We start from the raw sequence: 12,865 nt of genomic DNA, 5'->3' as shown, positions 1-12,865 counted from the left end.
ACTTTCAGATGCTAGAAAGATGTTTTCTCATATTTAACTCTTTATATTAAAACTTTACTCTGATGAAACTAAAACATTAAAACTTCACTCTGATGAAAATATAACAATATACTTTCAGAGACTAGAAAGATGTTTTCTAATGGCTGTGAAACAAGTAGCACTAACAATACTAAAACTGAATGCAAGACTGAAGTTATTATGGATAAAAGAACAGTCACTGGGCACTTATTTTGAAAATTTTTCCAATTTAGGAAAAGTTAAAAAAAAAAAATCAAACCCAGGGTGAAACCTGTCCTTAGTGTTTAAGATTTCACACTAATTTGTATTACCAAAAATCAAAGATAGAGAATTATAGAAAATGTCTGTTTTAAAATATACAACGAAATACTCTGGAAGTGATTCTTAAAAATATGTACTATAAGCCAGACAAATGCAAAAAAGTGAAGCAAGATGAGCTATTTTTCTGGTCATAAAATATTTATTAAGGTATACTTTGGGGAATATAGTGAATATAAAATTTAGGATCACAATATGAAGCAATTTCAGTCCTCTCAAAAGTCAGCCCAGCCCTCAATGCTCTGCAGATGTAAAACCACTGGTGAGACTTACTAAAAGCAGTTTGACTAGTACAGAAGAGGCTTTTCATGAACATTTACAACTAGAGCATCTGAATACCTCTTTTAAGTGCAAAACCACACCACATTACACTAATGCAGCAACAATGCATTCATATTGTTTTCATTAGTCATTAGTAGTCAACTTGCATAAAACACCAGAAAAAAGCACAATGGAGCTCACAAAATGGGCTAAAAAATGAGCCTGTCCTTGCAAAACACATTGTAATGGAAGAAAACATTAAAAATGTATTATGCACAATACAGAAGCTGCGTTCCAAAGATCTTGAGTGTCATTTCCTCTGTAAAATCAAATTACACAAACCAGGCACAACTAATATTTGGGAGGCAGTGCGTAGCTAAAATTTCATTTAACTAATTACTCAATGACTTAAAAAATCCCCATAAGTCTTTTCTGTCCTGAGGTAGTTGCAAAATAAATCATAACTTGGATATCAACTAGAGCTGAGGCTTTGACTTTTTACTCATTTAAAACTAGTTGTTACTGACAGGAACTACCTTTTGATATTTAAAAGACAGTTGAGAAATGGGCCTCTTACTACACACACAAGATAATGGCTATGTAGGAAAGAGGATTAGCTGCTTCAGAACGTGAGAGATATGGTCCACCATTGCGCTTCCACCCTCCCCGCCCCCTCCCCCCAACCATTTTAGATTCTTTATTGTCCAAAAAGCCATCAAGAGCAACACAGTAGAAGTAGACAAATCATCGTCCTTTGCTGTAGCCAGGGAAGAAAAGCTCAAGTAGAGTCTGCAGAATCTCATTGGGAGTCATGAGATAATTCTGGCCAAGATCATGCCGGCAAGCAGGGCAGGAGAAAACTTGAGCCTTAAAGGAGCGCTGTAAGCAATCCTAAGGCAAAATCAAAAAACAAACAAAAACATACCCAATTTCATAAGAGTAGTAATATGCAGAAAAGTCAACAACTTATGCTTTTAAATAGGAACTAGAAACTTAAGATGAATAACTGTAAAAGCCTGAATCTGCACTATGAAAACTAGTCTACAGACATGGCTTCGAGTTCCACTTCTAGCACATATTGTGAGACTTAAGGTAAATGACTTTTGTGTCTTTTAATTTCCTCGTCCAATAAAATTAGAGTGTCAGAATTTATGGATAGTTTCCACTAGACTCATCTTCTAGGTTAGATTTTAATCCTGTTCTTTCATGGCAGAATACCTGAAAAAACACTTAGGATTCCCCTGGTTAGAATTAGATTTGATTTCATCAAATCACTTAAATGTAGAATATGTCTTCCAGAAATATATAGGTCAGGCACAAACATATGCAGAAGGTTTACTTTCATTTTACAAAATGAACTTCCATTTTACAAAAGAAACTGAAGTTCAGAAGTTAGGTCAGGGCGCACAACCACTGAGCAGTAGAGCAGGATTCCACCTTGGTGTGACTAAAACTCAGTTTTTCCCTTTACACCACACTAATAACATTCAGCTCCTCTGGGCATGCTGCCAGACAGAATCTGTTTTAGATTCTATTATGTGGTTAGAATTCAGTTTGCACTATAATATATGAAACATACATAAGCTCTAACACAGAAAACATCAACAACACCTTACTTTCTTATCCATTTCAACCTCTCCTCAGTAATTCCAAACATGACAGAATACCTCAACTATATGTATTTAACTATTACTCTAGAATTAAAACACGCATTACTGCCAAAATGTAATGAAATGTTTCTTAACCTACAAGGTTCCACAACTGTTCTGCTGCATGGAAAAATGCTTTACATGCTAAAAACATGTCTACAGGTTAGTGTACCCTCTTATCCTAAACAAGGGAAAATGAGAAAAGAAATCTACTTACTTTACAGACATTATGAAGGCAATCTGTTGTCACAGGCTGGTAAACTAGCTCCTGGCAGCAGACACACATAAAAGATTGTTCCAATTTTTTCAGAAAATTCTAGAATGGTACCCAAGGGAAAGAAAAAAAGGTTAGCATTTCATAAAATATAATTAAGATTCTAAGTAATTAGGGGAAAAAATGTCTGTCACTATAACACATTTTGTATTAAAAAAAAGGGATGATAACCATAAACAAACATATAACTCCATTACATTAAGATATACACATTAATTTTAAATCCTAGAACTGGACTGGGAGAGGTGCAAAATCAAAATATGTGGTATTAAAAAGTGAACGTTCCCATTAAACCTCCTATTCCAGAGATTACTGTTTTTCCCTTTAAAACAATCATGGACATATTAACAAACTGGGATTTAAATAAAAACTTGAAAGAAAAAAAAATCATGAACAGCTTGTCTCAGTCATTACATACAGATTTTTTTCAAAAAAGCTGGGTGATATGTCAGTATATGAAAACATATCATTTATTCAATCTTCTGCTGTTGTGAAACCTCAATATATACATATATTTTTTTTTAACTATTTTTTTTTTTTTTAAAGATTTTATTTATTTATTTGTCAGAGAGAGAGAGAAAGCACAGGCAGACAGAGTGGGCAGGCAGAAGCAGAGGGAGAAGCAGGCTCCCCACAGAACAAGGAGCCCGATGTGGGACTCGATCCCAGGACGCTGGGATCATAACCTGAGCCGAAGGCAGCTGCTTAACCAACTGAGCCACTCAGGCGTCCCAATATATATATATTTTTAAAAAATTTTATTTGACAGAAATCACAAGTAGAGAGGCAGGCAGAGAAAGAGGGGGAGGTAGGCTCCCTGCTGAGCAGAGTCCAATGTGGGGCTCAATCCCAGGACCCTGGGATCATGACCTGAGCCGAAGGCAGAGGCTTTAACCCACTGAGCCACCCAGGTGCCCCTAAACCTCAATATTTTTTGAGCTAAAAAGATAAAAGTACTAATACTCTATAGTATTTAATACTCTGAAGAATCAACACATTTATTTTCCTAGAATTATTTTCTGTGGTATTTTACTTCAATCTAAAAATCCCTATTTCCCTGATGCCAGTGTTTACTCAAATTGGGACTAAATCATAAAAGACAGAGCCATCTTGGGGTTCTTGGTTAGTACAGTTAGTTAAGTGTCAACTCTTGGTTTCTGCTCAGGTCATTATCTCAGGGTCCTGAGATCAAACCCCACATCAAGCTAAGCTCAGTGAGGAATATGCTAAAGTTTCTCTCTCCCTCTGCCCTTCCCTGTGCTCTCACACATTCTTTCTCTCTTAAATCTAAAAAAAAAAAAAAAAAAGTATTTGATAAATCTCACCCATTTCTAAAAGTTTAAGAATTAGGGGCACCTGGCTACCTCAGTCTGTAAAGTATGAGCCTCTTGATCCCGGTGTTGTGAGTTTGAGCTCCACATTGGGGGTAGAGATTACAATCAATCAATCAATAAATAAAATGAATAAACAGGGATGCCCGGCTCAGTCAGTAGAGCATGTGACTCTTGATCTCATGGTTCTGAGTTTGAGTCCCATACTGGGAGTAGAAATTACTTAAAAATAAAATCTTAAAATATATATAAATATATATAAATGAATATATAAATAAATAAATGGATGTTTAAAAATTGTACCAGGGAAGATTATTCCTTAATATTGATGACTATTTCTCAAATAAAAAGCAACACAAAAACTGAGAGTTCTCTCTAAATTTAGACAGAAAACTAACCCCATTTCAGACACATGAGAAGTTCTGGCTAACAAATGGACAGAAATAAAGGGAAGAAATTACTAGAAGATGACAGGATAAAAATTCAAGAGAGGAGACTAAAGCTCACCCATAATAGCTGCATGGAGGGAAAAACCCAGAAAAGTAACTGTATTACACCTAATTAGGGGTTACTATCTAATAAAATGCGATATTCTAATTTTAAGCAAAATTAAAGACATAATAAAAGCAAGTGAACAAAGAAGGAATAGACAATTCACATTTGAAAATTCCAGCTTCTGGAACTGGATAAGAAAGCTTCGTTTGCAAAATACAGCTTAACACAAAATCAACCCATCCATTGTAATTTCTTTTCACTTTAAAATTTCATGATGATTAAAAAAAAAAATTCATGATTATTAAAAAATGGGAAAAAATCTAAAACATATAAAGTATCGAAATAAAATTTTTTAAAAAAAGATTTTATTTATTTATTTGACAGACAGAGATCACAAGTAGGCAGAGAGGCAGGCAGAGAGAGAGGGAAGCAGGCTCCCTGCTGAGCATAGAGCCCAATGCAGGGCTCGATCCCAGGGCCCCAGGATCATGACCTGAGCTGAAGGCAGAGGCTTTAACCCACTGAGCCACCCAGGCGCCCCATAAATAAAAAAATTTTTTAACCACTAGGTTAAACATGTGCTGAATTGCTTAAAATTTACACCATCAGATAATCTTGAACTATAGCAAAAAATTTCCCGATGGGTTTTAAATTGTGTTATACAAACTGAAAATTCTTCCCATGTATAGTGCCTTCAACATAAATGAGTAAGTTCAGGCACAGAGAAGTCAAAACCAATAACTAAGAGGCCTAAAATCAATTTAAATGCATTTAGGTATAACTTTAGATTACTTCTGAAAGGTAGTGGCACTGGCTGAGAGGATTACATAAAAACATCAAGTTTTGACTGATTTGCAGAGATTATTATTTTTCACTATTTGTTAATATTAGAACATTATTATTAAAAAAACCTTTACATACTGGACCTTCCGCAAGAGATGCAAGCACTTCATCCCACAGCTTCTGGTTTTGGTGATCTTCTCTAATTAGATGTTGTTGTTGAGGGGTTAGTTGGAAAGCCTCAACTGCTTCTGCTGCTGAATCTGGTGTTTTTAACACTTTGGAGGCACTTGGACAATCATCTAGATTTATTTAAAAATATATAAGCAGACTTATGAGTGATTCCAAGCAGAACTATGAGATCAAAGAGTTAACTCTTTGAAGATAACCTACATAATAAGGCAGCATTTAACTTCCCTTGAGTTCAGAATACTACATCTGCTACTGTTTTGGCTCTGACACTACTAAAATATACAGTAAGTCCCATGTCTCTCCACCACTCCCAAATATCGCATTTAATTTCTTATGAGTTTCTCAATTTATTCTCTTAATATTTTTATTAGTAACTATGTTTTTAGGACTTATGTCTGCAATCATTACCTACCATCTGCAGTCGGCCTTTTTGAGGCTCCACTGGCCTGCTTCTTTGACTGTCCTTTAGTCTTCTTCCCTTCCTTATCTGAAGGGTAACCTACTGGATACTGATGGGGGAAAAAGCACAATATAGATTAAAGCTTCACAAAGAAGTGGGGGAGGGCGGTTTCTAGATGCTGCTGGGAAATTTAAAAAGGGGGAGGTGAAGAGTCTATATTTTTCCTAAACTGAGAGACTTCTATAAAGGAAACAAACACTTAAAGGACAGAAAGAATATTAAAATCCCCAATTCAGTGTAAAACCATGTGGTTATAACTGTTAAGACATTTCTATCTTATAAAATAATGATCTTAGTTTCAGATCTAAAAGAGGAAAGTCAAGTTTTGAGGAGATTTGACTAGGTGGTTTAAAAAGTTTAAGGAAGAGAACAATCTAGATATGAAGGTAAGTGAAGATCAACCACAGATGACAGTACAGTACTCATATAGATGGTATTACACTCAATTGTGGAGTCAATCTTTAGAAAACCATACAAACAACTCCCACCCCCCCAACATTAAGGACTAAATTTCTTATCTCCCAAAATAAGTGGGGGTGGGGAGATGGGGCTTTTGGAAGACCTAAAGCCACTAAATTACTGATTTCTTTATCAGCTAAAAACTTTAAGGAATAAAGTCTACCTATTTGTGTTTTCCTGACTACACTTTTGATAACACTGATATTAAAAGCTCAACATGTTTTAGGTCCCATCAGTATAGTAAATTATCACAGTAGATAGGCTTATATGCTTTTATTTACAGTTTCAAATCTAACCTATCTAGAACACTGCTCTGCTGAACAATGAATCTGAAAAAATCTTTAAAAAATGGATTTAACAAGTTTTTTTAAAAATTATTATAAAAGGAATTATTTTGACAGTTATTTTATGTTTGACAGTTATTTTAACAGCCGATGTTTCATTTAATTAATGAAACAATTAATTCCACAAGTTTAAAAAGAAAACAAAAACAGACACAGACTTGCACTAGAAAACACACACTCACCTGCCTGGGTGGTCAGACACTTGCCCATATTTCAGCCCCTACACATGCAGTGTGGGCAGAGCCAGGGGAAATGAAAAGCTGGTAGTCTTTACAGGAAGCACAACAATGGGGAATGATGGAGGATGAACTCAAACCATGCTCTGAAGTCAGTGTCAGGGACAAAGTCTAGGGTGCATAGGCAGTGGACGGGGAATGTAGCCATACCATCCATTATGCACACAAAACCAACAGTCTTATATGGGTTAACAGCTGAACATGGGCAAAGGGGGAAAAAAAAAGGCAAAGCACTAAAGGTGGTGACAGGACAGGGAAGCAGCTTTGAGGGGGAAGAGAAAAAAGGGGTGAGGAAAAGTGAGAAGGGTAGGAAGCAGACCACTCTTATAAGCCACCTCCCCCTTCCCCTACCAGAGACACACCCCCTGTGCCCTCTAGGATAAACTTCCCTTCTTAAGGTCTCCTTTATGTAAATTTTATGTATCCCTCTCCCTCATTCTTCAAGTCATTTCCAAATTGAATTGGAAATATTTTACTTTTCATTGAAGGCCTGGCTTTTTTCCCAGGCATAATTCTTGTCTTAGGGCAGTCTGACACCTAGAATGCTACCTTTTTACTTTTTTTCTTCTGTATACTTCCATGATTTCATTCCTCACCCCTTAAAGTTCACTGATCAATTGTCAAGAGTTGTATCCTGTGTTACGGCACAAAGATACTACAGAGGTATGCATTTTTATGAACATACAAGTAGCCTAGACAAATGTAATCTAACCTGTAAACGTAGACATAATCTCCTTGACCGTTCTATTCCTTCTGAGGTCCAAGGAGCAGGTTCAACATCATCTCTTCTTAAAAGGTAGCGCCAAACCAAGAATCCATGGCTTGATGAAATTTCTGGCCAGTATTTCACCACCTAAATCATAATATTTTGTAGTAGTTTGAGATTTAATCCTTAAACTTATATTAATAGTTTCAGTACACTTGAGTGAACTATATGCAACTTCAAAAGATACTTGCTTTGTCACAGAAACAATAAATAAAAAATATTCACTAATTGTTTTGACTTTATTTCCCAAGTTAGTTCCCATATAAGTATACATTGCTACAAATTTGAAATATTAACAAGATTATGGTCACAAATAAATTCCTGCATAATAGATAAAAATGGTGGCAGTAAATATTTCCATTTTTAAAAAAAAGAAAACCTATTTTACAAATTATTACGTGCTTGGCTTTGAAAACCTATTACAATTAAAATATTTGTAAAGATATAAGAATCAGTATCTACAATGGTCACATTTAAATAGTTTTATCACAGAGAATATATACTTATAAAAAGTTTAACTCAAAATATAATATAACTCTGCCCTTACGGACTTCAAATAAGCATTAAGAGAAAAGTATCAAAGTAGGATCTCACTTTACGTATCTGTTACATTTCCAGAAAAAGCAGAAGTACCAACTAAGGTGATCTACTGTTTCCTTTAGCCCACCCCAACAGAGTAGTTCCCTTTGGCAGCCCTGTCTTGAAAGCCCAGGAAGAGTGACTAACAAGATGTCATGCCAGATAGAGCACCTTATAAATGCCATCATATCTGTTGCCTTCTTCAGGAGCATATTTGCTGATCTTCCTCCCTTTAAAACTGCGTATCACTCTGACTGGCTTACCAGCTCTCCAATTCCGAGACTCTGCTCCAATTTTATCATCCAATGGAGCATCACAGTTTAGGGCCAATGCCCTAAAAAAATAAAACAAAGTCTTTATACCAAGTAATCTTTAAGTATATAATCGCATTATTAGCTCAATTAAAAGGTGAATTATGCCTTACCTGATGGTTAAGATTCTATGATTCTTTCCATATTATTCCAGATAATAGGATTATGCTTTCCCCCACCAGCAGAGAAGACAAATCAGTTTTCTGATGTGACCCCCAAGCCAGGGGATTGGTTCTCAGATAGCCTGTAGGGTTCTTCTGAAAGTAATAACATCTGTGCCACGTATAATAGAAAACAACTAGAAATACATGGAATTTTTTAAAAAATAACGTTTGTTGAGGGAAGGGAGAAAGTTGGAAAACTAAAGCAAGTGATTGTTGTAGTATTTATTTTTGATAAGGGAGTGAGGTAAATTGCTGGAATAATGTAGAAAGAAATCCAGGAAAATAAATTTGTCAGCAAGGTACAAATGACCTTTCTAAGTCTACTTTCCACATTCCAGACAATAGAGAATCCTTAACATTTAGAAGCTATTAAAGAACAAGTTTAATAGGAGAATATCATTTTAAGACTTTGAGTAAAAAGTTTAAATAAAATTGAAGTATTCAAATTCCTGTGTTAAATCATAACAATAGAGATTTTTGGCTCCTCCAGATCACTATTTTTACTATGACATGTGAACAAGGAGGAACAATGAGTGAGAAGTAGCACCTGAGTTAGCTGAAGGTCCCTTAGTATGTGTACTCACTTAGCAGTAATTAATCAGTAAGGTTATGTAAGAAGATACATAAGATACAGAACCTCTCTTTCTTGGGAGAACTTAGTCCTGCCAAAAAACAAAAACAAAAAACCAAAACAACTCCCCCACAAAAACCCCACCGAACTAGAATCTATTTAAAATTAGTATTCTTCTTCTCAGATACCTACTTCCTAACTTAAGTGAAAAGATACCGTTGAGAACATGTAAGGTTAAAACACATACATAACCAATTTGGTAAATTCAGATATGATACAAAATACTTTTTCAGGGTTTAATTTTATGTAGGCTCAAATAAAAAAAAAAAATTGACCTTATGACGAAATGTCTAATCTACCCAGATTTCTTAATCAGTTATATTGTTAAAGTAAATAAACTCAAAAGTGTTTTGTTAAAAAAAAAAAGTTTATAAATGTGGTCAAATAAAGTTTACCAAGTTATCTTTTTTATCTCAAAGGGAGATGCATTAAATCTCTGGGAGGGAGAAAAAAACGTAGCCAACCTTCTAGGGCTAGTATTCCATCTTATTTATGTAATACCTATTGAGATATACATACTTCATCTTAAAGAGCTAGGAGAAGGACAAATACTATTTTCACATTAATGAGTGGAATGCTTTGGTGCTTATAGGCACCTTCATTCAGAATAATTTCCACCACTAACTGGCATTATTAACTCACTTCTAGCTTCACATAAGTATGTAGGTTGTTCAAGTATGTGAAAAGAATCTAAGATCAAACTAGGTGAAAAGAGGCTTTTACATTACTCTGCAGCTCAATCAATTGCTTCTAACTGCCCTGGTAAAGGAGCCAGGGTATCTTCCTGCCCTCTTCAGTTTCATAAAATAAAAGAACTGAGAAATAGGAAAAAAAACTTCTCAAAGCAAGAAGCAGGTGCCAAACTACCTCTTAATGGAGAAGCAAAAATGAACTAGACTATATACTTGTCAAGAAAGAGTACAATGTGGGGCAGAGCTAAGGGTCTTTCTCCTCAGTTTTCATGTTTATAAAACATATAGGTATCTTTGCCCAGAGGTCTTTACAATCACAATGTGTACTCAAAGCTTAATGTATAAATTAACTGAATGGATGTCAGAGTCCTTATGGTAAGTCAATCCTATATGGTTTCGAGTTAATATTCTATATTCACTACCTTCCTTTCAATACATTTTTACTACTTGTTAATTATTTTCTAATAGATTATAACATATGGCATATAGGGTTATATCTATTAAATTCTTTAAAAGCTTGGAAAATATTTACCATGTATATTACAAGTGTAGGAAGTTAGGAAACAAATTTCATTCAAGCCAAATAATCTACTGTTATTAAGATAAATATAATTTTCAGATTTGAAAATGTGAAAAAGCCCTTTTGCAAATTCAATATACACTCTCACTGACAAAAACACATCAAAAAATTTCTAACTCCTTTTAAGATCATTCCTCCTGAAGAGATGCTATTTTGCTAGAGAAAAACTAGCTAGGGACTGGACTCCTGCCTCAGGAATGTTTTCACCAGCAAATCTGACCTGTCTCCTCTGCTGGTTCAGTTAAATAATCCTACTGTCAGAAATAATATAGAAGGAAGACATAAAAACAGACTCTATGTAATTTGGTATGCAACAAATTCTTGAAATCATATTGGTATATTCTTTACTTCACACGGTAATCAGAAATTAAGGGCACACTACTTAAAACCGAGTGATTTAGACTCAAGAAAGAAAAATACTCATTTTTACTCAATAATCCATAAAACACCCTTAACAATAGGATATAAAAATTTCAACTTTATGAAATTGATCAAAAAATTATCACTATGACAAGTTATAATGTGGTCGGTGCTATCTGTTGGTTTGGGTTACTTTTTTATTATTGCTATTAGCATGCACGTATGAAATAAAACATTTTGCAGTCATTTTTTGTTCCCATGGAAGCTGGAATATCATTAATACATCTATAGAACAAAGGTCAGTACAAGGTGGCTCTTTTGTAATGCTTTATAAGTATTTACTTAGAAAAGGTCACTTTTGTAACTAAACATTCTCTTTTATAACACTTGAGACATTATTATAAATTCTAAAACACCTTGAGTGTGGTTTCGATTAAGTTTATCTGATGTTTCACTTATGCCCACAAATGTGGCTCCCAAACTAAAACCTATCTCACATTGGTGAGTCTCTTAAAAAGAAGTTTGTTAATTTAAAAGGTAAATCTGTGTCAAGTAAAACATAACTTTGACCTATAGGATAGCAGACAGCCACCTTGTCCTCAATTTCACTTATATAAGACTGGGAATTACATCATTGAGAAAACAGTATGAAGAAATAAGAATGCTTAAAAACAATTATATGATCAGGTAATGCGACTTTTAATTTAGATCTTTAACTCTCAATTTAAGATTCTCCCCTACAGTCTAAGTTACAAACTATATTATTATAATCAAACTTTTATACAAAGCCCAAATAGATAGTTTTTACAAATTCTAACAATAAAGAGTACCTGTTCATGTTTGTTAATGTTTGATCAGCTGATGGTGCACCAATTCTTTTATTACCAGCAAGATTTTTACCACCACTCCCAGTGTATGTGAATTCATCACCTCGGTCCTACAGGAAAAGATTTTCAGCATTAAAATATATAAACCCGAGTATAATTTCATCAATTCTTAATTTACAGTCAGAACATCTGATTAGAATGTTATGAATTTATATGTTCTCTCTCAAGATATCTTGAGAGATATCTGCCAAAATATCTCAAATGCGGCTGTGCATATAGTACATCTTCAAGTTATATCAAGTTACATCACTTGATCATTTTAAAGGTAGAGCTTCCAATACCTCCAAATGTGGCTATTCTCATGCTATATATATAACTGAATAATCTCTAGAATATTATAAAAAAAGATTTTATGGACTGGAAATATTGTTTCATTTAATTCAATGGTATTAAAATAAACATCAATATTATCTTGTAGGTTTTTACAGAATACCATTTTAGTAAATATTTCATGTCTGATTTCCCATCAGTAATCAACACGATACCCAAATTTGCTGTTAAATTTCAAAACTAAAATCCTAACAGCACAATAAGTTCACTTACTGTGTTCACCCAAATTTCACACTATATATATAGGTTCATTTAAATTACATATAGGTGAAATAATTGCCCATCATTAAAAGGAACATTGGGAAAGAATTTGAAAATTATAATTTGTATAAAGTGTCTACTAAATGTGGAAAAAAAAAGCAACATGCCAAAGGAAGGAGATGTTACATAAACTCGGACTACAAATATCTCTGTACTAGCTACAAATTTCTATTGAGATTACTAAATCTCTGATTCAGTACTCAAAAATCAGTTGAGAAGAGTATCAGTATACAAATTAACTGGACTACTCTTTTTTTTTTTGACAATGTTAGTCTCAGGTATATAACATAGTGATACAAGTTTATACATTATGCTGGGCTCACCACATGTGTAGCTACCATCTGTCACCATACAATGCTATTACAATACCACTGACTGTATTTCTTCTGCTGCGCCTTTTAGTCCTGTGACTTACTCATTTCATAACTAGAAGACTGTATTTCCCACACCTCTTCACCCATTTTTGTTCCTTCGCCCACCCAACAGT

The 12,865-nt window shown here is 34.4% G+C and overlaps 1 protein-coding gene across 4 annotated transcripts in view; it reads right to left on the bottom strand.

Moving 5' to 3' along the window:
* Positions 1 to 458: 458 nt before the first annotated feature.
* The window catches only part of UHRF2 (ubiquitin like with PHD and ring finger domains 2), an 82,521-nt gene continuing 70,114 nt past the window's right edge, over positions 459 to 12,865 (bottom strand). For 3 of the 4 annotated variants that reach the window (XM_047699322.1, XM_047699323.1, XM_047699324.1), the window contains 7 exons: positions 11,731 to 11,837; positions 8,334 to 8,496; positions 7,530 to 7,670; positions 5,731 to 5,827; positions 5,268 to 5,428; positions 2,464 to 2,562; positions 459 to 1,488 (listed from right to left, as the gene is read on the bottom strand). In XM_047699322.1, the coding sequence (XP_047555278.1) occupies positions 1,342 to 1,488; positions 2,464 to 2,562; positions 5,268 to 5,428; positions 5,731 to 5,827; positions 7,530 to 7,670; positions 8,334 to 8,496; positions 11,731 to 11,837 (915 nt within the window). In that variant the 3' untranslated portion in view covers positions 459 to 1,341. Of the gene's footprint in view, positions 1,489 to 2,463; positions 2,563 to 5,257; positions 5,429 to 5,730; positions 5,828 to 7,529; positions 7,671 to 8,333; positions 8,497 to 11,730; positions 11,838 to 12,865 lie in introns of all 4 variants that reach the window. The other variant, XM_047699325.1, reaches the window with a different exon arrangement.

This window comes from Lutra lutra, chromosome 13 (assembly GCF_902655055.1).
Source record: "Lutra lutra chromosome 13, mLutLut1.2, whole genome shotgun sequence".
Taxonomy (NCBI): domain Eukaryota; kingdom Metazoa; phylum Chordata; class Mammalia; order Carnivora; family Mustelidae; genus Lutra; species Lutra lutra.
The sequence above is the reverse complement of the archived record's forward strand: the minus strand, read 5'-3'. Positions and strand labels throughout refer to the sequence as shown.